The sequence below is a fragment of the Dasypus novemcinctus genome, chromosome 13 (genome assembly GCF_030445035.2).
Source record: "Dasypus novemcinctus isolate mDasNov1 chromosome 13, mDasNov1.1.hap2, whole genome shotgun sequence".
Lineage (NCBI taxonomy): Eukaryota > Metazoa > Chordata > Mammalia > Cingulata > Dasypodidae > Dasypus > Dasypus novemcinctus.
The window spans coordinates 87459168-87486837 of NC_080685.1; the positions used below are offsets into that span (position 1 = coordinate 87459168).

General features: G+C 51.3%; 1 protein-coding gene across 2 annotated transcripts in view; it reads left to right on the top strand.

Annotated features, from left to right (window-relative positions):
• LGR6 (leucine rich repeat containing G protein-coupled receptor 6) overlaps positions 1–24925 on the top strand; it is a 119172-nt gene extending 94247 nt beyond the window's left edge. The window contains exons 7-18 of one of the 2 annotated variants that reach the window (XM_004481921.4): positions 3944–4012; positions 5335–5406; positions 5646–5717; positions 6965–7033; positions 8268–8339; positions 9680–9745; positions 10743–10814; positions 11277–11348; positions 12922–13047; positions 14027–14187; positions 18046–18126; positions 20279–24925. In XM_004481921.4, the coding sequence (XP_004481978.2) occupies positions 3944–4012; positions 5335–5406; positions 5646–5717; positions 6965–7033; positions 8268–8339; positions 9680–9745; positions 10743–10814; positions 11277–11348; positions 12922–13047; positions 14027–14187; positions 18046–18126; positions 20279–21534 (2188 nt within the window). In that variant the 3' untranslated portion in view covers positions 21535–24925. The remainder of the gene's footprint in view (positions 1–3943; positions 4013–5334; positions 5407–5645; positions 5718–6964; positions 7034–8267; positions 8340–9679; positions 9746–10742; positions 10815–11276; positions 11349–12921; positions 13048–14026; positions 14188–18045; positions 18127–20278) is intronic. The other variant, XM_058274962.2, reaches the window with a different exon arrangement.
• The last annotated feature ends 2745 nt before the right edge of the window (positions 24926–27670 follow it).

Here is a 27670-nt window from a genome sequence, read left to right on the forward strand (position 1 = left end):
ATTTCTAACTATTGCTCTTTGCTCCAACCAAAGTATATCGCTTGCTCCACAGCACACACTTCCTCCAAATTATGCTCTCTCTGCTAGATCCACCCATCCCTTCCTTCTCTATCTATTGAAATCCTGCCCTGCCAGCAAGACCTGGTTCAAATGCCACATCTCCATGAAGCCCTCATGTCTTTTCAGCTGCGTGTGATCTTCACAGTCTCTGAAGGTCCCAATGCTTTGTGTGTTCTCCAGGACCTACCACATTATGCTGAGGGTACTCATCTCTTGTCCTGTGCATTTGTCTGGACAGGAATTGTTTCCTCCCCATCTCTCTGTCTTCCACTTTGCCCAGCAGAGTTCTTTGTATATTTTGGGCAGACAACAAAGATCCGTTGCATTGAATTGAATTAATCAGGGGCAGAGAGAGTTGCAAAGACATGTCTCTGGATGGTTAGAGTCAGAGATTACATCTATACAGCACCAAATGAAACAGAGCTTTGGCAATTACCCAGGTCATTGAATCTATGTAGACATACAAATGGGAAAATTCAGGCCACCTCATTGGCATGTAGTTTGCAGAATTCTTTTTTGACATTTACACTGTTTTTATTCTCCCACATTTCTCTACAGAAATAGCCTTGTAGTTCACATGCCTTTTACCATGTGTCTTTTCCCACTATTAGGCCACTCCTGGCAAAATTCCTGACCAGAAACTGCCAACAAGGGCTGGAACCACTCAATTTGGCTGCCTTGACATGGGTCCAAAGAACTGGATAAGGGCTCCGTGACAGCAAAGTCACTTGGTATCCAGTCCCATGGTCCCTGTGGTCCTGGGTAAGCCAAACAGAGCCACTCAGGGATATCTTGTACTTTTTTTTTTTTTTATGGCAACCTCAAAATCTTTCCCAAGTACCCTAGAACTCCTTAAGAGCCCATTAATGTCTTTCAGTAATCCATTTCCCTAAAACTTGTCATTTATTTGCTCAATTAGTATTTGTTGGGCCCCTGCTCTGCACCAGGTACTCTTGTGGTGTTTAGAATACAAAACAGGCAATATTCCTATTTTCAAGGAGCTTTCATTCCAGTGGAATGGGAAGACAACAAAAATAAATAAATTTATGTCAGGTGGCAATGAGTTCTGTGAAGAAAAAAAAAGCAGCTTATCTCAGCTGTATATTGCTACATGACAAATTATTCCAAAACTTAGGAGCTTAAACAACAACATCAACAATTTCTTATTTCTCATGACTCTGGGCTCCCTCTGGCTCACTCATGAGATTGCAGTCAGATGGAGGCACAGATGGGGCCAAGGGGTCTAAGATGGCCTCCCTCATGCATCTGGGATGGTGGTGCTGGCTGTTGGCTTGTCCTCTTTCTCCTTGTGGCTCTCATCATTCAGTTGTCTATTCTGGGCTTTCTTACACAGTGGAGGAAACATTCTAAGAGAGCAAAGGTTGAGGCTACAAGGCCTCTTGTAACTTAGGCCCAGAGAGCACCACATCACTTCTGCCTCAGTCTACTTGCCTGTTACAAGGCCAGCCCGGTATCAAGGGAAGAGGGGGGTAGATGCCACCTCTTGATAGGAGAAGCTGCAAAGAATTCATGACCACTTTTAATTTACTACACAGGATGTGGGATGTGCTCTTTTAATAGGGTGGCCAGAGAAGGCCTCTCTGATGAGCTCTTATTTGGGCAGAGACCTGAATGAGGTGAGGGAGTAAGTTGTGCAGAAATCTCGGTCTACAACAATGCATTTCTTTGCAGTTGAGATAGTGAAGCAATATTAGGGTTTTTGAGTGAAATTACCCCCAGGTTACTGGTGAGAAATATAGTTCTCCTTGGGCTTTGGTGGAGAATTCCCGAATGAGCCAAGTCAAAAGGAAGACACCCAAGTTTAAGACATTGAGATGTGGGGGTGAATCGTTTATGTAATTTAAGCCTAAAGAGTCCATCTAGTTTATCCCCAACTGTCAACCTCAACTCTCCTACCGGGTTTTCTAGGCTTCTTTCCTAGCCCAAGCTAGAATTCCAGGAATCTGAAAATTCCTCCCTGCTTCCAACTCCAATACCTCCGGTTTCAGGGAATGTGCTTTACACACATCCTGTCCTCAGCTTGGTGGCGCCCTTCCCCTCACTCAGCAGTGGGGACCCTTCTGTGAGCAAATCCGGGTTTGATGCATTCGATGCAAAGATGTCTGACTCACCAAACAACGGAACAGAGCAGAGGGAAGCAAAGCAGAGAATTATGCTGTAATTACCCCAGATAACCAGGGGAGTTTGAGGGTAATAGGGTAATTAGTGGGGGGGGGGGGTAGGAGAAGGGACAATTATCCGGTTCGGTGGCTGCCCAATGCTTGTCCCTGCTCCCCTGGCCCTTGGGCTGGGTTTGGCCCTACCTGTAGGTTATTAAGTGTAATGACCCTGTCGTGTACAGGAGCCTGTCATTATCTCCGTGTTAATATGGTATTTACCCACAAAACCTGCCAAGTTGCTCTATAATTAAAGGGCCTCCACGTGGTCTCCCTGCGCTGGCTTTGGACGGCATCCTTTCATGAAAGTTGTCAGGGTGGAGGTGGCTTTAAGAGGCTGAGAAGATGGGCTGGGGTCATCCTGGGAGGCTCAAGAGGTTTAGTTGCCAAGCCTGGGACCATTCACCCTGGCAACAGGAATCTAGAAGCTCCAAGACTCACCCCAAGCAGGAGCATTTCCACATGGGGCTAACTCATTGGCTCCTGCCTGCAACACAAAGCCAACTTAATACTTTTTGGGCTGAGATATCTTCTGAAGTCTCTTGTAGAGGGGGAGGGAATCCCATCACATAACATAGAGCAGAACTCTCTGAAATCTTCTGTAGCTCTTAGTCCCTATTTCCCAATCTCTCTTTACTGTTTTCCTCAAACTTCAAGCACCTGCCTTTTTCAATGGGCCACTTCTGCCTGTGGGGAGCTTTTCTATTTTTCCACAAGCAACTTCTAAATCTCTCCTAACGAAAATCAAATTCACTCTCTGGCCTCTCCCATCTCTCCTTCCTCCCTTTACCCTGTCATCACCACAAAGGGCACAAGGACAGAAGGTCCCTTAAGAAGGTTGAAAGAGAGAAAGCTGTGATCACTTAGGGGTCAATGTCTTGTCCCTGTTGCCTAAAGAATGCCGTAATGAGCTTCCTTATGCAAATATCTTTGCACATGGGTGTGGACTTAATGTAGGATAAATTCTTGGACTTGGAGTGGCTGGGTATACAAATCTTTTCATTTGAAAGGATATTTTCAAATTACTCCTAAAAAGTTGTACACATTTAATTACCTCAAATAGTTAATTAGAATGCTTGTTTCCCCATATCCTTGCCAACTTGGGTTGCTACCATGTTTTAGCATTACCTTCATTGTTTTCTGATCCTACATGTGCTAGATGTTCATTGTAAAAGAAAATTGGAAAATACAAAAAAAAGCATGAGACAATAAACATCAGTGGTCATGTCAACACCCCAAAATGAGAAGCGCTGTTTCCTTTTATAGAAGACTATAGCACAAGCCACAGAGAGCCAAGGCAGACACCGAGGAGCCTTCTGCAAGCCTTGTGCTGGTGACAAGATGTGAAAGATCCCCCCATTTGCGCCCCCACCCTTATCCTCAGCTACCAATGTCTCCAAAGCCTTGAGATCTTTTCCTCAACTAGGGGGGACTATTGGGAGGGAGTCAGATGCAGGTACGCACACCCCTGAAGTGTCTCCTCAGGGCAGTGCTGCTGCCAGGAAGTCCCCAAGCCTGAGGATTTGGGGAGTAGGAATGGAGGACGAGCATTTCAAAAACATGCATTTCCAGGCATTGGCAGCCTGGAACCAACAGATGGGAAGACCTATCTCTCAGGCCAACCCAGAGCCAAGTTTCCATTTCTCAGGGATCTTGACCTGCTCTATTAAGCCTCCCCTCTAATGACTGCTCTGCTTTCATTCCAGAGACCTGAATTATAATGAGCTGCAGGAGTTCCCCGCCGCCATCCGGACCCTGGGCAGACTGCAGGAACTGTAAGCACCTCTCTCAGTTTCTGTGGGTATCCTCTTCTCCCACGGGGCAGGGATGGAAGAAAGCACGGGCTGCCCTCACGCCTCACCTCCCGCGGTCCTTGTAAAAGCTGTAGCTGCGTGCCCTCCCCATCCCCGGTGCAGACCTAAGTGGCCACAGGCCTCATTAGCTTGGCCTCCAGCATTTCCAAGGGGTGTCTCATCAGCTCAAAGGCCGCTGGGAAGCCGCTGCCCCAAAGACACATGGCGCAAACTGCATCCTATAGGGGCGGGCCTGGCACTGCCCCCTGCCTTGGCTGGGGTATGTCTGGAGAAGAACGAGGAGGAACTGAGGGCTACTTTACAGGGTCACTCCTCAGTGCTTTGTCCCGTAGGGGAAACACAAAGTCGGCGCTGCTTCGCCACAGCCACCATTTATTATTTTATCTTAGCATTCGCTGAGTACCCTCTGTGCCCAGCACTGCGGTTGGTGCTAAACACAAAGAAAGAGTAAGATAGCCATGGGCCGCATCCCCAAGGATCCTTTAGGCTTCTCTAGGGGACCAAGTAACATACATAAAGCAGGGAGCAGGACAAAGCAGTATATAACTCCAACCCTGAATTGTGTAGTATTAGCTTAAATGGTCGTGAGAGTCAAAGTAATACAGAAATATGGATGGATGGGATTTAGATGACAGTGATGGGGGCCGAGGAGGGTCATTTCAGACAGAAGGAAAAGTATAGGAAAGGCCCTGATGGGGAGCTGAGACAAGAGGATGGAGACCTGCCTGGAGGGGAGGCTCCCGGGAAGCAGCAGGAGAGCTGCTGAATAGCTAGAGAGTGGGGCCTGATCGAGAGCACCTGAAGGTTTGTGAACAGAATCCCAAACTTTCAGGCAGCACAGCACTGTCACAGCTCAAACTACTGCCTAAGACCTATGGGGCCAAGCCTATGCCATCCCCCTCCACCCTGTTCAGAAGCTTGAAGGTGTGAGTGGCCAGATGTGCGTAGCAGGCAAGCAGCTGGAGGGAGAGGTTGGAAGGAGAAACTATTGGAGGTCCTCCATTACCAAGGTCTGATTTTTCCTTTGAGCTGGGGCATGAAAGCCAGGTGAGATCTGATCAACTGAGCAGGCATGGCAAGGACAGAGTGTGCAAAGGCATGGGGACAGGAAATAAAAAAGCATTAGAGAGCGAGCAGAGGCCTAAGTGAGGTGGTGAGGAGGTGTATGTAGCCAATGGCATGTGCATATTCATGATTTATGTGTCTAAAAGCACAACAGAAGCCCCTCTCTCTCCCTCTTCTGCACTTCTCTCCAATCTTCTCTGACTCCTGGTATCTTCCAGGGGGTTCCATAACAACAACATCAAGGCTATCCCAGAAAAGGCCTTCATAGGCAACCCTCTGCTGCAGACGATGTGAGTCCTAATTTCTCTGGTCTCTTGGTGGTGAGCAGTGTTTGGGGGAGCACGACAGGGGCTGGGGAGGCAGGAGGGACTTTCCTAAAAAGCACCAGGGAGGCAGGAGTACGGGAAGGGCTGCTTTCCCAGCATGCTCTTTCCTGGGTCTCTACTCGTAGAAGAAAGCCGAGGTCAGTCCTGGCCCCAGCCGAAAGGGCTGGATAAAGGAGTTAGGTGTTTGGGTCTTTTTCTTCTAGCCACTTTTATGACAACCCAATCCAGTCTGTGGGAAGGTCAGCGTTCCAGTACCTGCCTAAACTGCACACGCTGTAAGTTGGTACCTGAAGCTGCAGCACCCTGACCACCCCTTCGCTCACCCGCGTGCTGCCCCCGCCTCCCGCTGCAGGGCTGCAGGGCTGCAGGGCTGCAGGCCTCCGCTCGGCCCAGGCTTGTTCCTGGATCTGTCGGGATTTAATGGCCTCCCTCTACCTCTCTGAACTGAAGCTTCTTCCCAGATCTCAAATGGAGGGAGAAGACCCCTACCCTTAGCTGAGAAGCTTTACCTGGTCTCCTCAGAGTCCTGCTTGTGGTAGTTGTTCCCAAAGTAGCTGCTGAAAGAGTAATAATGTTCTGAATACCATAAGACCTTGGAGCATTGGCCACTGCTGAGCCACCTTCTTTGCCCTTGGTCTGAAGGCATTCCTGCATTTCCTCTCTCCTGTTCTTTTAACTCTCAAGCCCCACTTCCTAAAACAAAACAAAACAAAACAAAACCAAAAAACTTCCACGGATTACTTTCAGCATGCTGTGACATCATAGTAACATCATTAACATCTTTAACATCCCTAAAGTGCACAATTCACGTTCACATTTATTTTCCCCCTTAATCATAATTCTAACCCAGCAAGGTAGTTGTTAATTTAGTCTAATTTACAGATGAAATCTGAGGCCCTCCCGGTCACTCCAGGAAACTTGACTTCAGGCTCTGAACTCGTTTCTGTACCCCATGCTGCCTCCTCAGGGCCTTGCACAATGCCCATGGTGCTGTGCTCCTCTTGTGTCCAGGTTCAGTCTTGGGTCCACATCCCCACTGAGATGGGATGGTAGGGAGGACAGTTTAAAAGAACCCATGGAGAGGTTTTGATAAAGCCTAGCAGATGACAATTTAGGGGTATGCATGTCCAATCTCAGACTCTAATAAGCTAATCTTTAACATCAAGGACTTTTCTAGGAGCATCTGAGCTGTTGCTTTTTAAACAGGCAATTCCCGTGTTCTTTGATCATGTTTTCTTTGACCATGTATTTTGCATGCTGGGGCCTGAATGCTGAGTTGCTCGGCTATGTGTGGAGTAAGGTGGGCTGAGCCAATTTAAGAAAATGGCTTAGTGGACTCTGCTAAGCAAGGTCCAGCTCCCATTGGGGCCTGCATGACTGGGGTTGTTGGAGGGAGTCTGGGGAGAAGAATGACATTGCCCTCAACGGTAGCATCCCCAAGGGGGAGAACACTGAAGATTGCAAGCCTGGATGTTGAGATGCTCTGATACCACCCCTCAGAGCTTATCGTCTCTGTTTCCAGATCCCTGAATGGTGCCACTGATATCCAGGAGTTTCCAGATCTCAAGGGCACCACCAGCCTGGAGGTCCTGTGAGTGGATACTCTCTCCCTCCCTACAGTCTTTCCACCCCAGCTTTGTTCCCAGGAGCTCTTCAGCCTTCCCTTCACCCGGCAGACTGTCCAGATTCTCTGCTTCCCCCTTGTCCAGCCAGCCTTGGCTGCTGGTGCCAGCCTGGCCCAGATCTCACCCAGCTCCGTTTTAGGAGCCCGAGGCCATCTCCTGATGTGGCACTGCCTGCAGGCAAGGCCAGGGGCTGGCAGGTGGAATGAGGAGGCAGGTCTTCCTGTCCTTACTGTGCTTGGATTTTTCAGGCAGGACTTCTGAGTTCCTAACCCCAAGCGATGGGTGAACTGAGGACCTGGGTCAGGGGGAGGAGGGCTATGATTCCAGCAAAGGCTTTCTCGTCTTTTCTATTATTCTATCCAGTACAGTTAGGGGTAGGGTGGGGTAAGGGGTGAAGAATGGGTGACGGGGCATAGTAGGTACTCAGTACATTTTAAGGGAATGAATGAAACAATGAAGCAAACAGCTAGAGTGAGTGTTGGGAAGTCAATTGTCCTGCGCCAAGCTACACAGCTCTTTCATGACATGGCTGGGACTGGAACTCTCTTCTGTGCCTCTATTGTCTTTCTCCTAGATTCACTGGCATCTGGAAAATTTTCCATGAGAGAAGTAATGGTTTCCCAAGGATGACCTTGGCTTTGGGTCTTTCCTGGGACACCCTGTCCCTAAGCCTGCCCCCCTCACCCTCTCCACCCCAGCCCCCGGGTCCTTCCCTTCTTTCCCATCTCTTCTCCCTCCCCTAAGGCACAGGGAGCAAATTCTATGCTTCGTTCCCATGGCTCGACTAGGTTTTTCTGTCTTTTATCAAGCCGCTGCCCATGGCTGTCCCTCCTCCCCAAGTCCCCATACAGCAGAGAAGTTTGTAGTCAGCACCTTACAGGGCCAGTGTTGTTGGAGACCAAAATCAGTCATGGGAATGGGCATGCAGGGAGTGTCTGCCAAGCAGAGCCCCTGGGCCGTGCCCCTCTCTCTCCACTCCCCACCCACAGCCTCCTCCGCCGCAGGGGAGCTCGGGGCTCAGATGCCAGGCCTGTCTTTTCTCTCCCCACGGCCCCACCCCCTGCTCTGTGTCTCCCACCACTTCTCTCTTTTGTCAGCTCTGTCCTCCCATGTCAGTATCAGGCCCAGAGCTGGAGAGGGGCGGCTGGGGCACGGCAGGGCCTGGGCCTGGTGCCAGTTCTGTCTCTGTTCTCCCCGCAGGACCCTGACCCGCGCGGGCATCCGGCTGCTCCCACCGGGGATGTGCCAGCAGCTGCCCAGGCTCCGAGTCCTGTGAGTGGCTCCCAAGCGTTCCCCAGTCCTGGCATGGGGCCTCCTCCACCCCCAGGGCTGGCAAAGGCCTCTCCTGCTTCTGTCCCTCTTGTTCGCATCCCTGCCAGGGGGGTGGGACAGCTTAGGCTCCTGCTGGGAACATGTCCGAGAGGGACTTGAGCTGTCCTCTTGTTCAGGGTAAAAAGACTGTGATCTTTGGGGTCAGACCTGGGTTTGAGGCTCAGTTTTGCCGCTGGCCAGCTGCATGACTCTGGATTCATTCTTTAATATCTCTGAGTTTCAGTTTCCTCATTTGTAAAGTCGAGGTAAATTTGTAAGGATTGAAAATAATGTATATACAGCACCTAGCACATAGTGCTAGCCCAGAGTAGGAGCTCAATAAATGACATCTACAAAGAAACAAGATGCAGCAAATCGACACCAAGAACAGACAACCGGGGGAGGGGGGGAAATTAAATAAAATAAAATAAATCTTTAAAAAAAAATAAAATAAAATAAATGACATCTTTACTCTGGTTTATACAAGAAATTTAATCCCTCCTGGGACCACAGCAGTGTTTAAGTAGCCTTTGAAGTCAAGGAGAGTTTTTCCCTCTCCCTTGACTTGGCCTTGAACCTGAGGCTCTTCACCTGGGTCTGTAGCCCCACAGCCTGGGCAGGATGGATGCATATGGTAAGCAGAAAGAGCGCTAGACAGGATGTCTGGGCGCCAGACCAAGTCTTGCCATGGACTGGCTGTGTGTCTTTGGGCAGGTCCTGTCCCCTCTCTGGGCCTCAGGTGAAATGAAGGGGTCAGGCCAGGTAATCACTGAGCCCCCTGCCCACCCCACCCCACCTCCAACTCGGATCTTCTTTGCCAGCTCTGAGTGACGAGTATAGGTATTTGTTGTTGTTGTTTTACTTTGGTTGGCACTGATCAGCTTGCACGGTGCTGTCTGACTGTGCTCCCTACTGGGTGTCTCATTGCTCCTGCACCCTGCTCTCTGCCTCTTTCCTCATCTCTACACCCCTCCCACTTCCTGCTCCTTCCCTCAGGACCTTCCCAGGGTCCCTCAGCCCCTCACCAGAATGAGGCAGCCCTGCTGGGAAAATGCCAAGTCGGGCTCCAACCAGCCCTGCAGCAAGGAGTGTGGTTTAGAGGGGGGGAAAGCAGAGAAGTCTAATGGAAGAAACTGGCGCCCTGGTGTGAGGCGTGTCAACAGCCGTGTCCCTGCGGGGCCCTCAGGACACTGCTTGAGGAGGAAGACAGTGCCCCAGGCCCCGGCCCGACCTGCTTCTCCCACCCCACCCCTCACATCACAGCCGCTGCACCCCAGCCCTGGCCTTTCTCTCTTCTGCAGGGAACTGTCTTATAATCAAATCGAGGAGCTTCCCAGCCTGCACAGGTGTCAGAAGTTGGAGGAAATGTGAGTCTGGGAGCTGGGGAGAGGCAAAGGCATGCAAGCCAGGCTCTGGACAGCTCTGCGGGGAGGGGGTCAGCAAGGACCGGAAAATGCACCGGTCTTTCTCCCTTCGCTGAGGTTGTCGAGCCCAGGGGTTAGGATTGGAAGCTTGGTAGAGAACTGGACAGGGCCCCTGGGACTCACCAGGGGCTGGCACCCAAAAGGAGGCTGGTGTCAACAGCACCCCAGAAACAGAGCAGTGACCTGGACCCGTGGAGGACCAGGGCCTCAGGGGGCTCTGCTGCCTGGAGGTCAGGTGGGCTGGGCAAGCGAGGGCTCTGGACGGGCTGGAAGGGGCCTGTGTGGTGGAGCACACCCTCTTGTTTTCCACACCCCACAAACACACACACATGCACATTCAGACACAGAAGAACAAGCCTGGGATTTCGATGTCACAGGGAAAAAAAACCACTTCTAAAATCCCCTAGGCTCTGTTTACACAGCTCCTGCTTTCCACGCCGGCAGGGCCACCCAAGCCTCCCTGCATGCCCTCCCTGCTTCTACGCAGAGCAAGGCCTCTTGGCCAGGCCAGGGGCGAGGGGTGAGGGTTTATCAATGGCAGGAGGGTCTTAGACACCCCTGAGGCTCAGAGTCCGTCTCCCATCTGGACAACCAGCCTCGGCAGCCGGGGCGCCCTGGTGATGGGCCGGGGTCTGCAGGGCTGAGTGGCAGGAGGAGGGCACCGGCTGGGCTGAGAGCCAGGCCTGGTGGGAACGCTGGAAGCTGACTCCCTTTTGGGCCACAAGGATGGTTTTGTGGTTTTGTCTCCTGACCCACTTACCCAAGGCAACCGGATCCCCTTGTGCTCCCTTTAATTCTGGTGACTTCCGCGGGCCAGGCCCTTTCTTCCTGTGCCAGGAGAAGCGGGGGGCTCTCCCTTCTTCCTCCCAGTGTGCAGGGGGCATGGAGTGGAGCCAGGTCGGAGCCTGCCCGCTCATCGCAGCCTCTTTTGCTGCCCTAGTGGCCTCCAACATAACCGCATCTTGGAAATTGGAGCCGACACCTTCAGCCAGCTGAGCTCCCTGCGAGCCCTGTGAGTATCCCACAGTCCCCAGGGTGGTCCCTGGAGGAGCCCTGCTGCGGAAGCGCCCACTACGCCCCTAGCCAGGCCTGCTCATGTCCTTACGGCACATATACAGTGTAAGCATGCCTGACTCGCCCCCAGCCTCCCCGCTCCTCACCCCCTCCCCCAGCCCCCACAGGGGGAGAGCTGCCTCCCCATCCGGACAGCTTCTCCAGCCGCTTCTCCAGCTGGTGCTCAGAAGGCCGTGAGTCTCTGGAGCCAAGCTGTCAGTGTCCCTTTATCTGGGGCCACAGCCAGGTCAGGGGCCAGGCAGCCAGAATCATCCCCAAAAGGTTGAGGCACTGCTTCTGGGAGCAGGTCGGCTCCGGGGTGGGGACGGGGTGCATGAAAGAGAGCCCAGGATGGGAACTATGAGTCACGTCGGTCCTCCACATGCCTCTGTCACCTCCTCTCCTCCCTCTCTGCCCCCAGGGACCTGAGCTGGAATGCCATCCGGTCCATCCACCCCGACGCCTTTGCGACCCTGCGCTCCCTGGTCAAGCTGTAAGTGCCCGCCGCACTCTTCCCTGGGATACTGAGACCGACGGGACTCGTGGGCTGGCCAGTGGGGAGGGGAGGGGCAGGAGGGGCACCCCAAAGTGGGACGCGCATCACTATTTGACCACACATCCCAGGGAGTTGGGCTCCAACCTAATCAATCATTCTGACAGTCCGTTTGACAGAGTGTGGGGCCAGATAAACAGACAGCCTGCCTCCTGCAAAGTCTGGGACATCATCTGCTAATGTTCTGCAACATTTGGGCAGCCTCAGCCCTCCCCCTGCCCCTTTAGGCACCGTGTGGGCTTGGAACTCCTGCATGACTGGAGGGGTGTGGCACTTTGGGAGCCAAGGTCTCAGTTCCCTCAGGGGTCCGCTGTTTGGATCATCATTCTAGGATGCACAGGTTTACATGGGATGTAGACAGGGAGCACATAGAGCTGGCTACATGGTCATGATGTCAAAGCTGGAAGGGGTCCCTGGCAGGGCCAACCCACTGCAGTGCAGGTTATTCGCTGCACAAGGGCTCCCATCCAAGGGGGAGCTGACATCCCACCTGCCTCCTGGCAAAGTCGTGCGTCCTAAAGGTATGCACCCTTTTTCTAATTAATACAAAGACCCCCTATGGGCTCCAGCCCTGGCCTCATAGACCATCCAGCCCCATGCCTCACCCCACATGTGAGACCCCCAAGCCCAGCGGGGAGAAGCTTGCCCAAAGCCACGAGTCCTCCCAGGTGACACACAGTGCCTCCCCAGGCTGCAGTGCTCTGGGCTCCAGGCGGTAGTTTTGCAAAACTCACACCTCCTCATCCCTTTCTTGTTTGCTCTCCTCTTGCCAGATAGGTAGGCTAGATATTTTTATCCCTTTAAAAGATGAGGACACTGAAACTCAGGCAGGTTTGCGACTCCCCTTGGTTGCACAGTGAGTTGGTGACAACACCAGGTTTCCTGTCTTCCAATCCAGGGCCGTTTCCATGACGCACAGTCTGTGGTCGTGGTGTTTGGTTTGGAGCCCTGGCTCGCTCTAATGTGTCTCCGGTAGGACCATGCGTGTCCTCACCTCTGGCTCTAAAGCAGGCACTGCGAAAAGGAATGGACAACTGGGTGATTCCCTGCGGGTAGCCAGATGACCAGAACTGTCAAATCCTGGCCTCTGGCCTCTTGTGTCATCAGAAAAGTGGGAGGAAAGGCAGGAGGAGGGGCCAAGCAACAATAGCAGCCCCCCTAGTGAGGCGGGAAGGGGACCTGGCTGGGACTCCCGCCTGGACACAGGAGCTGTGGTGGGAGGCTCTGTTACTGAAGAATTAGAATGACTTGGTGTAAAGTTAGAACAGTTCCTGGTACCTAGATGGCATTCAATATTGTTGAATGAATGGATGAGTTACAGATGATGGCTCTAGCAACTCTTGACCTCCCTCTCCCTCAGCATTGAACGCTCTCTCCCCTATATGCTTATCTTCTGTCCTTTGCTCTTCTCCTCTTGCTTCCATCCCAGGCACACTGGCCACATCCTCAGCACAGCCCTGTTCCCTCAGCAGTCTCACTGACTGCCAATAACCCTGACCATCCACTGTCCTAGGGACCTGACAGACAACCACCTGACCATACTCCCCCTGGCCGGACTTGGGGGCCTGATGCATCTGAAGCTCAAAGGGAACCTGGCTTTGTCTCAGGCCTTCTCCAAGGACAGTTTTCCAAAACTGAGGTGAGGGTCTGGCTCTCCCCACCCCCACCCCCCATCCAGGTAGGTTTGTCTCAGAGCAACTGGAGAGGCCATGGAGGGACAGGGAAAAAGCCAAGGAACCTCACCCCCCCCCCAAAAGATGGCCCAGTGGCTTAGAGTGGCCAAGACTGAGCGTCAAGCCCAACCAGGGTCTGGCGCGTGCCTCACCTTCCTCCTCATCTCCCTCGTAGCATTTCTCCCTGTCTTGGAGTGCAGTCCTAGGGGATACTGAGGCTGCTTGTGAGGACCAAAGTAAGATGATGAGAAGGTCCCCTGAACCTCCTTGCTTCTCACCCGGTTCCGTGCACCCACCGTGTCCATCCTCACTTGGGCGGCATCCGGGCCCCTGGAATCAGGACAGAACCCAGGGCACTGATGAATGGAAAACATGCTGCACAGCCAGTGCCTGGTGCTAATGACATCCAGGCCTCCTCCAAGCAGCAGCAGCAGCACAGCCTGTGTGGCCCAAGACTTGTCGGCTGCAGACTAATGAGATGCTTGGAGGCAGCTGCCCCACCCTCAGAGGACACCAAAACCACCTCCGATGTGCCTGGGGGTGGGGTGGGGATGCAGGGTGTGGGTCTCACTGAGGGCAAGGGTACAATTACTAGGAGAACCTCTGTCTCAACTATAAAAGCAAAGGTTGTTGTTGGGGGAGAGGGTGAGCAGAGCACCCCTCTAGTGCTAAGCTGCTCCCCACTCCGAGCCTTCTCAGGGGACTCCTTAAACAATGGGCAGAAGGTTGCTCTCCCCATCTCGACTTGAAAGATGAACGAGGAGGAGCTGTTCAGAGGCAGTGCCAGGCTGCAGGACCTCTGCAAAGAAAGCCCAGGGGGCTGCCTGTCCCGGAAGGAAGCCGTGTGCTTTGGGGTTGAAGGGCACTTAGCTCAGACTAAGGTTTTAGAGCCCAGACGTTCCCAAGGCAGCTCATCTCCTTCCCCCTACCCCACCCCACCCCCAGGGTCCTGGAGGTGCCCTATGCCTACCAGTGCTGTGCCTATGGCGTCTGTGCCAGCTTCTTCAAGGCCTCTGGGCAGTGGGAGGCCGAGGACTTTCCCCTTGAGGAGGAGGAGGCTCCAAAGAGGCCCCTGGGCCTCCTTGCTGGACAAGCTGAAAACCACTGTGAGTGACTGGGGACTCTGGGCTGGGCAGGGCAGGGAGGGGGCTGTGGAGAGGAAGTTAGAGAGGGGGATTCTGAGCGGGGGCTCTAGCAGGGGCTGCAGAGGGAAGCCCGAGGGAGGGACTTGTGTCCTGGGAGGAAACCACCTCTGCACCTTTTCTCTCCAAGTAACATGGTCTCCTCCCTATCCCTGAGAGGCTTGGGGAAAAAATAATGGTGGCAACACAGATAACGGAAATGTCTCAATACTTACTGAGCCCTCCGCAGCTCACAAATCTCACCCATACACGAGCTCACTTGAAAACCTGGCCCTCACGGTGCACGTGTCTCCTCCATGGCTGCCTCCTCACCACGTGGGCTTCAGCACTCAACACTAGGGTGTTCTTAGGGAAGACAGGCCCACTAAAACATTTACCTTAGGAGAGCCCGTAGAGCTCAGTGGTTGAGAGCCAGCTTCCCACAGACAAGGTCCTGGCTCAACCCTGGACCCCAGTACTTCCCACCACCCCCCCCAAAAAAAAAGAAAGAAATTTAACCTGAGCCATGAGCCATGTATGAGTTAATTAACTCCATTGAATTAAATTTGCTTCCAGAAGGAAAAAAGAGAAATCCCCTCACAATATGCCAGTGTGCTCTGGAACCAAAAGGCGTTACAGAGGGCTTTTCAGCGTCCCGGTTGATTGTGCTCCTTCCAGGCTGCCCCAACTGTCTGAAAGTGAGACTTCAGTGGCCCCGAGGTACAAGAGGGTCTTGCTGAAGAGGTCCATCACAGCGCAGGCCGCCCAGGCCAGGTCTCCCTCTGTTTCTGGAAGAGTTGGGGAAGAGGGCAAAGTTTGGGGGCAGGCAGGTTCTGAGGGATCCTGGTATCTGAGAACAACACTTCCACCTGTCTCTGCCCTGGTTACAGAACACAGGATTATGACGGAAAGAGGGGTCCCAGCTTCCCCGTGCCCCAATCTCCACCTCCCTCTCCACAATCTCTCAAAGCAGAAGCTAAACAAACAAAAAAATCTAAACCCGTAAGAAAACATCTCATGAAAGTATAGACAGATTTGGGTTCTAAACCTGACCACACCATTCACCAGCTGGGTTGTCTTAGACAAGCTATTTAACCTAGCTGAGCCTCAAGGTTCCTTCTCTGTAAAATAAGGAAGATATTACATCTCTCATAGGCTATTGGAAGGATTACAAAATTCCTTAAATGGCAAAGTATGTTTACCACTACTGCTGCTACCATGGTGACGACTCTTACTGAGAACCTGGTGCTTTCTGGTATACCTGTCTAGGGACACAGGTTGGATAGCCCAGGACACAGCTCATGGAGGCCAAGTCTTGGGCAGGCATCATGGGGGCCCCTGGGGGCCTCCCACCCCCTGTACCAAAGCACCTCCCCAGGGAGTGTGTGGGGACCTGCAAGAAGAGGAGCCCAGCAGCCAGGCTGGCTCTGGGCCCGCAGACGGCTGTCCCCGGGGGATGTTCCCGGATGTCTGCTGTACACTCCCTCAGGGGGCTGGAAGGAGGAACGGAAACTTTTCTTCCTCAAGGTGAAACTTTCCACCGGGCTTACGTCTGGGAGAACCACAGGGCGTTGGGATTGTGGGCTGCCTGCCGCCTGTAACGGGAGCTAGGGCAGGGCCCCTCACTTCCTGTGGGAGCTAATGAACCTCGTGAAGGAAAGCCAGGAGCTGCTGCTCCAGCCAGATTCGATTTCCTCCTCGTTTGAAGAGAGGTTACTTAACACCTTGGCTGTGACTTTCCCAGCCTCAGACAGAGTCCACGGGTTTCACCCCTTGCATTTCATTCATGCATTTTGATTTCAAAGAATTGCCGAGCTCAGTTCTGGAGAGTGAGGGTGGGCAGGGAATGAAAGGTAGAGAGGGGAGGAAATGCCAGGACTCTGTGGGCACACCTTGGCTTCCTACCTGCCCTGGTGGTGTCTGGGCCAGGGGAGGGAGTCTTCCTGCTTAGTGGGAAAACTCCCAACCCAAGGCATTTACCCTTTAAGTGGGGAGGAAGGATCCACACAGGAAACAGCCCATCTGAGCCAAGATGGGGGCAAGTGCAACAAAGAGAGTCACCTATACATTACCTGCACATTGGAAGAAGATACCGCAGGTCACTGTTTCTCAAACTTGAATAATGTACAGGTGACTTTTAGAGGGAAATAATTCTTTTGGCCCACTTAGGTCCTTAGACACCTTTCCCAGATTTGGGGCTCAGGAAATACTGTCTTGAGAAACTAAAGTCTTATTCTTTAAAAAAGTCTTCAGTTATGAATTACCACTGCAAAAAGAAGGCTTTGTTTTTATAAATTATAAAATGTCTTAGGTGATCATTTCAAAATTCGCTTACAATTTATGGACCCCTGAGAAGATGTCCATAACCTTCCTGGGGTTCACCAGCCCTCACTTAAAAAAACACTGCAATGGTGAATAAGAGGGGAAAAGATCTCATTTGATTCATGTGTTATAAAATTTCTTTAACCACAAATTTACCTTTCCAACCCTATTTTTGCAATGTAACAGGTTCATGGAACCTAGACACAAAATCGGAAGGAACATTAAAAATTATCTGGTCTAACCTCTGACTCAGTGTAGAAGTGCCCTCTCTCCCACTGGGAACTTTCTGCCTCAATATCTCCGATGACAAATTATGCTCAGCTCTTGAATCCCTAAAGTTTTCTCTAGTTGTTACTTCCCTAGACCAAATAACCAGTCCCTTGCCTGGGAATGCATAATGGTTAAACATCTGTAATCAGACAAACTGGGGCTGAATTTTACTCTGCTGCTTACCGACCATGAGACCTGGGCAAGTCACTTAACTGGGATGAGCCTCAGTTTCCTCATCTTTTGAAGGAAAATAACAGCGGCACCTGCCTCATGCCACTGCTGTGAGAGTTAACGAGACCATGAAGGGAGGTCTCACTGGGCACCATGCCTGGTGTGGAGTGAAAGCTCATGGGATGTCACCCCTACCACTTTGTAAATCTGTTGTTGGATTCAGCATACTGTATCATAATTATTTGCCTCCATCAGCAACTTGAGGGAAGGGCATGTCATTCATCCTGAATTCCTCTGGCTGGCATACCATAGGCATTGCATTCAGCACATGTGGACCTTCCTCCTGTAAGTGGTGTGTTACTCCGGTGGACAACTCTCATTGTAGGAACCTACTCTTGTTAGTAAGAATTAAAACTTTTCCCTTTGATTGTAATCTGCCTCCTTTTACAAGCCATCCATTGATCCTGGATCCTGGTAAAACAGCACGGATGAGTCTAATTCCTTTATGCCTAACAGGCCTTCAGCTCTTTGAGACAGCCATTGAATCCCCACTTACTCTCGACTTCTTCACGTTAAATGCCCCCCAGTTGCTTTCCCTGTTTCTCACACAATGACTTCTGCTCTCCCCCCCCATCTCTGATTCACCTCCTCTGAATCACTCCCAGTTCACCAATGTCAATGTATAGTGTTCACAACTAGGCAGGGAATTACAGAGATGCCTGGCCAGGGTGGAGAACCACGGGATTACCATGGCTTCTACCCTAAGTCTAAGCAGCACTCGTGGCGGCGACTGAGGACAGCTGGAAAGAGCACAAGAGTGTGCTAAGAGAAAGAGCAATTCTCGGGTGAAGCATTTGCTGTAAAGAACCAACAATGCAGAGAATCCACTGTGGATAATAGAGAGCTGATCAAATATTTACACCCAAGGATAAAAATGGATGTGTGGGAATTCTGGAATGACTGGTGCTAAGTGGAGTTAGTTGGGGAAGTCATCTTAAAGGAGCAGGCGTTTAGAGAAAGGCATGACTTGACTGACACTAAGACCCAGGACCCCAAGCCACTCTCTCTTCTCCCCTGCAGATGACCTAGACCTGGATGAGCTCCAGATGGAGATGGAGGACTCAAAGCCACACCCCAGTGTCCAGTGTAGCCCCATTCCAGGTGAGATGGGTACCTGAGTGGAGAGGCAGGACTGGGGAAGGGTCACCCAACCACCAGATGAGATGGAGATGCCAGTTCAGCGTGGCCTGTCTGAAGCCATGTTTAAGGCACTTGTTTTCTTGGAACTCAGCCTGCTGGGGAGGGCAGCCTCCTCTTATAAGTGCTATGTAAGAAGCTAGTTCTTTTCTTGGGTGGTTGCTTGGGGGGAGTAGACAGGCTCAAAGCAAACTTTGTGAGTCAGCCAATTAGAAACTATGCATCCAGGAGAAAATGGATACCTTGACCCCCTTGCTCAGGGTGGAAGGTGAGGCTTCTCCTGAGTGCTCCCTCTCTAAGATCTGCACCACAGAATCCCAGAGCCAGGTGGACTCTGAAAGGTCACCTTCTCCATCCCTCCCTCCTCTAAAGATTGCAGTCTTTCTTTCTTAAAACTCTTCAGGGTGGAAAAACAATGCAGAATCTGGGTGAGCCAGTATTGTATTAACTCATAGCTGGAGAAGCCTCCTTTAGAGCTTCACTTAAAGGTATCTTGCTGTAAAGAAAGAAAATACTCCTCCTTGATGTGATCCAACCTAAGATGTCTAGCATGAAGAAAGTCCCTTCCTTTAGGTATAAAATGCTAACCAGAAGAATGGTTCAGGTTTGAAAGCAGTCAACAGTTTTACTCTTCTGTTTCAGCCCACCTCCGTTTTCCAGTTTTTCATCTTTAAGCGTCTCAGGCCTCTCGGCCTCCTCTCCTTGCCCTCTAAGGCGCACAGAGTAATTGTCCGACCCTGCCCATTACCTGCGCGCTGCACTTGGGGACAAAGTGCGCCCTCTAGTGCCAGCCCCGGGCTAGAGCACTAACCTCAACCTGGGAGGAAACTCTTTTTTTTCCTTACTTGGAAACGCACATTCTTCACACTGGCCCCAAAATTTCACCTCTGAAAACCAATAATCAGCAGGGCTGAGGTAAAAAAGGAAGTTCCAGAAGACAAAGTCCAATTTGAACTTGCTTTTAAAATAGCTCATATAATGGTCTAACAAATTATGGTGCATCCATCGGTAGAGTTTTTATTACACAATCATTGAACACACGTTTTTGAGGAGTATAAGGATATGGGGAAAAGCGCATAATAAAATTTTAACTTAAAAAAAAGAGAATAAGAAACCAGTTACAGTGAAATTCCAATTTAGTCTAAAAATCTATATGTATACATGTATTTTAAATAATAATGATAATCTGTAAGGAAACATACCAAAACAATCAGTTCTCTCTGAGAGGTGAGGTCATAAGCAATTTTAACTTTTCCATTTTATATTTTCCAAATTTTCTACAATTACCATCTATTATTGGTAATCAGGGAAAAAAAATGTTTAAAAAATAGCTTCCACAAGTCTCTCAAGTCCTTAAACTACTTAGTAATACACTGAAGAACAGGAGTCTGATGCCAAATGAAATTTTAAAATAATATGTCCAAGGTTACAAGGTAATTTAAACATAGACCTTGGGGACAGGGATGAAAAACACCAGTATCTTACCCATCTGGAATGGAGCCCCCTGCCTTTGCTTCACCTCCCCAATACTGACAGACGGCCCTGAATCTTACATGTGGTCCAGCCCCTGCTCAGAGCAGGGGAGTGCCGGCCTGGTGTGCTGCCGGTCAGGACATCCACGTGGAGGAGCCCGGGGCTGGCTGGGAGCAGCAGAGCCTGGGATGTGGAGTGGTTACTCTTTGGGGAGCCTGTTGCACTTCTGTGTTTCTAATCACCGTCCCCCATCCCCCCCCCACCATATCCCAATATCTGATGCCCTCTGCATTCCTTTATGCCAGCCTGTCCCTTCTTTTTTTCTGAATGCTGCTTCCAAAAGGCTGCTTTGCTTAACATTGCCTGAGTTTGCCCTCAATTAATCTGTATGTTTAGAAGTGCTTCTATTTTCTGTGAGTATTGGGAGGGAGGTTAGAGTTCACCCCACTGACAATTCCTTGGAAGTAAAGCTATGTATATCCCACTGCTCCTTCCCCCAGTCCCAACTCAGATGCTCTCTGAGGACAGAACCCTCTCTGCCTCCCCCAGACTCCGTCCCTCTCAGCCTCTCCGGCCTTGACCCCAGGACCCCGTGCAGCCCTGCCTCTGGCCCTGGAGTAATGCCTAATCCTCTCTCCCACAGGCCCCTTCAAGCCCTGTGAGCACCTCTTTGAGAGCTGGGGCGTCCGCCTGGCCGTGTGGGCCATCGTGCTGCTCTCCGTGCTCTGCAACGGGCTGGTGCTGCTGACCGTGTTTGCCGGTGGGTCTGGCCCCCTGCCGCCGGTCAAGTTTGTGGTCGGTGCGATTGCAGGCGCCAACACCTTGACCGGCATTTCCTGTGGCCTCCTGGCCTCCGTCGATGCCCTGACCTTTGGTCAGTTCGCCCAGTATGGGGCCCGCTGGGAGACCGGGCTGGGCTGCCGGGCGACCGGCTTCCTGGCCGTGCTTGGGTCGGAGGCCTCCGTGCTGCTGCTCACTCTGGCCGCGGTGCAGTGCAGCGTCTCCGTCTCCTGCGTCCGGGCCTACGGCAAGGCCCCCTCCCTGGGCAGCGTTCGAGCAGGCGCCCTGGGCTGCCTGCTGCTGGCAGGGCTGGCTGCGGCTCTGCCCCTCGCGTCGGTGGGAGAATACGGGGCCTCCCCGCTCTGCCTGCCCTACGCCCCGCCGGAGGGCCAGCCAGCAGCCCTGGGCTTCGCCGTGGCCCTGGTGATGATGAACTCCTTCTGCTTCCTGGTGGTAGCCGGCGCCTACATCAAACTCTACTGCGACCTGCCGCGGGGCGACTTTGAGGCCGTGTGGGACTGCGCCATGGTGAGGCACACGGCCTGGCTCATCTTCGCCGACGGGCTCCTCTACTGCCCCGTGGCCTTCCTCAGCTTTGCCTCCATGCTGGGCCTCTTCCCCGTCACCCCGGAGGCCGTCAAGTCTGTCCTGCTCGTGGTGCTGCCCCTGCCCGCCTGCCTCAACCCGCTGCTCTACCTGCTCTTCAACCCCCACTTCCGGGATGACCTGCGGCGGCTCTGGCCCCACGCGGGTGCCCCGGGGCCCCTGGCCTACGCCGCCGCCGGCGAGCTGGAGAAGAGCTCCTGCGACTCCACCCAGGCCCTGGTGGCCTTCTCTGATGTGGATCTCATCCTGGAAGCCTCGGAGGCCGGGCGGCCCCCTGTGCTGGAAACCTACGGCTTCCCCTCGGTGACTCTCATCTCCTGTCAGCAGCCGGGCGGCGCCCGGCGGGAAGGCAGCCATTTTGTGGAGCCGGAGGGGACCCGTTTCGGGAGCCCGCGGCCCTCGGCGGACGCAGAGCTGCTGCTGAGGGCGGAGGCGGCCGCGGCCGGGGGCGGGGCCTTGCCCCTGGGAGGGGGCTTCCGGCCCGCCGGCGCGGCCTTCGCCTCGCACTTATAAACGCCCCTCCTCAGCCCTCTCTTCCCATCTCTTCCCACTCCGTGGACGATGGCTGCTTGTAATATAAATACAACCCAAATCGACAGTGCCGTCTGTAGCAGGATGCTCCATCCAGCACGTGGCTCCATTGCTCTCCGCTCTCCCGTGGCCATCACCAGTGCGTGCTTCTCGTTCTGGTTTCCCTTCCTCAGCTCCACCTCCGTGCTGGGGCTCTTCCCTGTCATCCCTAAAGCTGTGGACCAGAGACATGGACATTTGTCTGCTTAAGGGAAATGAGGGAAGTGAAAGACGGTGAAGGGTGGGGGAGGCTGAGCAGGCCCAGGATTAGAGACACCTCAGAGGGAACTGTCCAAGGCACTTAGACATCTCTGTGACTTATGGGTAGAATACAAAGTGTGTTCTGTGTCCCATTAACTTTGAGATATGCCATGCAAAGACTCCTTATTGAAGTAAGTTTTAGAGAATATTGTGCATTATGCCCTTTTCTTAAAGATTCACAAATGCATTTTTTTTTTTTGAGGAGGTACCAGGGATTGAACCGGGACCTCATATATGGGATGCAGGAGCTCAACCACTGAGCTACACCTGCTCCCCCACAATGCATAAATATATTAGTGTTGTAAAGGCTCTGAGAACTTCTGTAGCAGTAAAACCTGTTAAACTTTGTTACACTCAGTCCCCCAAATTATTTGACAACAGGTTATGTTGTTTGGTCGGTGTTTAGTTGTTGTGGAATACCTATCAACATTTCACAGAGCTTTGCACTGCTCTCTTCCAGACGGCTCATCTCTTACCATTTAGTGCTACCCAGTGATGGCACAAGATGCCACCAATCCTAGGCTCCGATCCTCGGCATGCAACCTGGGGTGACGCACCAGGGACAACTGATGATTCCTTCAGTCAGAAGAGAATCTACACTCTCTACTCTCCCACCCTTCTTATCCTGCCCTGGGAAGGGTGGGGAGGTGCCTGCCATGGTGGGTCCCACCTGCGCCCCCTAAGCTGGGGTAGGGAGAGCAGGATTTCTGGGTGTGCTCTCACTCTGTCGCCAAGCCCAAGCACCGAAGACGCTTCTGCCTTCAGCAAGAGAGAGGGTTCCTAGATCCTGGTGAGGTATGCACAGGGAAGTCTGGGGCTCTCTGGCTTCCTTTTGACTCTGAGTTGCCTTCCTATAGTTCTCCATCATATTGTCCCTGCCACTTCCTGCTGCAAGACTGTCCCTCCCGTCTCATCATCATCATCCCTTCTCTGTAGGACAGGGGGCCTTTAGCCAGCAAAGAGGAGGGAAGTTTGTATTGTAAGTATTGTATTCTAAGATATGTTATAGGTATTTGGGATTCCCTGGGTATACCAAATAGGCCACTGACCACTCAAGACCTTTCTTGCTTATGGTTTACCAAGTGCTGCCGAGTATTTGCACAGTTTACCACTCCCTTTACACATCTGTTCCCCCCCCCCCCCCCCGCGCACACACACACACACACACATTGGATCTCAGGATGAGGAAGTGAGAGCTGAAACATTCTTGCAGACATAAAAGATGATTCTTACAGACATAAAAAGAGAACCCAAGGCTCAGAAAAGGAAGAGGCGTGTCCCACAACATCAGTAACGTCTGAATCCCAAGACTGAATGGAGCGCACTCCTGGGTCCTGCTGTGGACCTCAGCCAGGCCTGCTCAGGGCTCCACCGTTAGACGGCCCTGGGAAAGTCCTTCTCCTTCTTCCATCCCATGCAGCTTCTCTTCTCTCTTCCTACTGCCCCCAGTGCCTGACAGATACTCTGATATGGGTCAGTGAGTCTGCCTAGGCTGGGGTGCAGGGGTGGGGCACTGTGGCCACAGAGCCCCGACATTGGAACTTGCCACATTTCTAAATCTAACTTGACCAGCTGTGTTGCCTGAACTCTCACAGGGTCTGAAGGTGAATGTGCTGAACTTCACAGGAGAAGCTTAGGATCCTAGCACAGGGTCACGTTCAGTGGGCACTCACTAACGGATGTGTTTATTTATTAATTGGCTGTTTGAGAATCCGTGGTCTCCCTAGCATCCCAGGGCTGATCAAGAACTCCAGATGGGAGGAGTTTTCTCTGCGTGGCATACTGAGAATTGGTGTCTCTTCCCAGGGAAATGAGTTCTCTGAGATGGCCCAGGAATGACAAAGTCGATATGGTATTTGGGGCCTTGACTTCCAGGAATTGCTGAAGACTTCTGCCCCAGAGCCTTCCTCAAGCCACCTGTCATTGTTGTCCCCCACAGGGTTAGGGAGCCAGCGTTGAGGAGGAGCTGAACCACCATGTGTTTGGAGGTTCAGCAGTTGTAGGCATGGTCCCTACTGATGGCCTCTTTGTGTAAAGGGGGCCAGTGACTTTCAGCTGCAGTCACCACTGTCATCTTCTACACTGAAAATCTGGGTATCAGCTGCATCTGGACCTTCTGGGCATAGGAGAAGAGTGAGGGAAGAGAGTGGAGATGTTTGTAGTGAGCTATGTTCATTATTCAAAAAGTCCAGGAGATGTTGTACGCCAAATAAGGCTGTGCAGTAAAGTTTCTTTGTTTTGAGCAAGGCAGTATGTTACTCCTTTGGTTATCTCCATTATCATCAGTAGTTCTGATCAACGATGAGGTATGTCTTTGGTTAAACACAAAATCAAAAAACAAATTATTAAATGCATTTTGTTTGGTTTACAAAGCCTTGTGAAAAGTTTCCCTGGGGAAGAATCCATCCAAGGGGGCTGTGGTGGCAGAAATGTTGGGTGCTGTACCCCTGGTGCATTTTGCCACAAGCTTTGTGTGCTGTGCCTGGGCAAACAGTGCCAGCCACAAACTTCTCTCAGACTGGCTTATGGAGAAGAAATTCCAGTAGTGGAATGTGGCTTTTAACCTCCTCGTACATACGAAGAGGAAAACCCCTTTATACAGTGCTGTGATTTGAAAACTATGAATTAACAGAACCTCTAGCTGGGCCTTCTTGTGACTTTCTCTCCCCACTACTAGCTCCCACCCTCCTTTTGGTTTCCCTTTCCAGGAAGGATAAAAGGTGGTTAAGGATTGGGGAGCAGGTATAGCTCATTGGTTGAGTGCCTGCTTTGCATATATGAGGTCGAGGGTTCAATTCTAAAACACAAAACAAAACAAAAAGTTAAAGACTGAGGGAGCTCATGCGGTCGGTAGGTCTAAGTAAGTGAGGGTGATGGGAGGTAGCTAGTTCCTTTTTTTTCTGGCACCGTTTCCTCTAACTGCCTTTGCTCTGGTTTAGGGAGTTCCCCCACCCACCACCCCCTGCATCTCTTCTGGTTTCCAGTCTTATGCCTTCTCCAGCTGTGTGAAGTGCAAGAATTGTCAAGATGTAAATATTTGCACTCCTCTGTATAATAAAGCACCAGCGAAGTACCATGTGTGTCCCTCAGCTCCTTTCTTTGCCTCTGGTGGAGCTGTGGGGTGTGGCCTGAGGGGGCTGCTGCTCTGGGAGCCGAGATGGAGAGCCTCAAGGCTCTTCCTCAATCTGGCCTCGGGGTTCTGAGCATCTGGGGCACAGACCAAGAGGTTTAGGGTTGAAGTTTAGAGGCATCAGAATCAACTCCACTCACCCATATTTATTTAAGCGCCCATTGTGGACTTGACACTTTGTTAGGCAAGAGAATATTCTGAAGAAAGCAGTGAGCAGGGTGGATTTTCCATTGCTCAGATTGTGAGCATCTTCTCAGGCCTAAACCTCTTCCTGGGGTTTCCTGATATTGTTTACCCCAGAGAAGCAGTTTGTTTTCCTCTCCTTGGGTGGCCTTCTTCACTCTGCCTTGGGAATCTTCTCCCCCAAGCCTGGCTGTGGAATAGAATGGTGCCCCCAAGACAACCAAGCAGGCGGGTCCCTTCTCAAGGTAAGGGAAAGAGATCAAGCTCAACGAAAAACTGCGGTCATGAGAACAAGATACCAGCCCCAGAATCCTGTCAGGGCCTTGCTGTCCTAGCCCCTGGCTCCCTTCTGAGAGGGCAAATGGGCTCCTCCTGCCCTCCGCGCCCCGAGGGCAGAGCCTTCGAACCTCTCCATCCTTCTGGCCCAACCTCAGGGAAGGCCATTTCCTCAGCTGCTCTTGTTTTGAGAGAATAGACATGGTGGCTGACTCATGTAAGCAGGTGTTTCTTGATAGGGTATGTGTGGGGCATTAAGGGACTTCGAAGCTCAGCGAACCCAAGACCAGGAGGGCGAGGCGAGGCCTCCTGGGGCCTGAGGCCCGAGCAGCGGTCAGTGCTAGCCAGCGGGAGTCTGCCGTAGTCACAGGCCCTCACCCTTAGTGGGTTCAGCTGCCTTGGTGGCCTGTTCTTACAGAGATTTGCCTCTTACCACAACCAGTTACCTCCTTACCCCCTTATAGTTTAAAAATCTTCTTAAAAGTTTAATTTTTGAATTTGAAATGAACTCTCACGGTTCAAATAGACAAGCTTACGATTCCAAGTCTCCTTCCTATTCCTGTTGCTATTTGCCAGCCTCCCACGCCTTCACTGGTTACTACTGTTAGTGGTTTCTAATATATCCTTCCAGAGGTTCTTTGTGGATATACAAGCAAATGCATATATAGTCTTACTTTTCCCTTTTGCCCTAAAGATAGCATACTACAATTCTGCCTTCTGTTTTTTTCACCTATTAATACAGTTCAAAGATCTTTTCATATTAGTAAAGAGAGATTTCAGATTTTCTAAACAGCAGTTTATATCCCATCCTATAGATGTATCATAATTTTATTTCACCATTCCCCTTTGAATGGGCATTTGGGTTGCTGAATCTTTTGCTCTTACAAATAATTCTGCAACAAGTAATCTTGTATGTATGCCACTCAGCACATGTGTAACAATATCTGTAACATAAAATCCCTTAAGTGGAATCACTTGGTCAAGTGTAATTCTAAATAATCCTGCCTTTTCTGTACCTCATTGCTTTTTCTGGCTCATAGTCTATGTTTAGTAAAAACTTCTGCTTACCTGTGTGTCTCATTGTGGCCCCTGTCCTCAAGTGCCTCTACGCAGCCTTTCAACTTCAGTTCCGGGACTAATTGTCTTGTTTTCTTTTAGTATTGCCCAGGGCAATGTCCTGAGTGATTGAGAGAATCTGACTATTCAAGCTCCTTTTTCTGCTCTAAGCCAAGCTAAAGGTCAACTATAGTAACAGGTTGACTACTCTTAGGCTATGAACCTGGCCCACTAAATTGTAGCAGGGGAATGGATGTTTTATAGAATCATGCTTTTCAAAATGTTGCTCAGGACGGCCCCTTCAGCTCGGGCTGTGGGCAGGGATATTTCTCTCAGAAACAGCAGCCGGGGTGAGCAGATGTGGCTCAAGTGGCTGAGTGCCTGCTTCCACATGGGAAGTTCCGGGTTTGGACCCCGGTGCCTCCTAAAAACAAACAAACAAAAAGCAAATAAACAAAATAACCAACTCAGGGGAACCAATGTGGCTCAGTGGTTGAGTGCTGGCTTCCAATGTACAAGGCCCTGGGTTCATTTCCCAGTCCTGGTACCATTAAGAAAAAGAAAAGAAAAAAAGGCATGGGCATGGCAGAGAACTTCTACAAGGGCAGGGACCCTGTTGATCTCATTCACTGTTATATCTTTAATCCTTTCACAGAGCCTAACACAAAGAAGGAGCTTGATTCATTTCTGTTGAAAAGAAAAAAGAATTAAGAAATTAACGGATCAAAGCACATCCATGAAGATCCTGTTTCCCACCCCAAAGTTGCCTTCTGGTCAGGAGGTGCAAATAACACAGAGTATCAGATAACTTCTTGTCTGAACTGAACCAGTTACATCCTTGGGAACTGCCTCGCTCAGTGACCTTTCATTCAGCAGGCCTGTGTCCATGCCCTTTGGGCATGTTATTTCTGTTTATAAGTAGGCAGGGAAGATATGGTAAGATATGAAAGTTTACCGTGTTCCCTGACCTCTCCTTTATGTAGGTGCATCCCCTGGCCATCTGACGGGTTGAAATTCCCCCACTGTAGTTACTTATTCCTTCAGTTTAGGCAGGGTCCTTTGCCCAGGGCATTTGTTGCTTTAGCCTGACCAGCATCCACTTCCCTTCTTGTGGGATTTCACTTCCCCTCAGGTAACTGTCCCCTCTGCTCTCTAAGTGCATGTGGTTCAGGA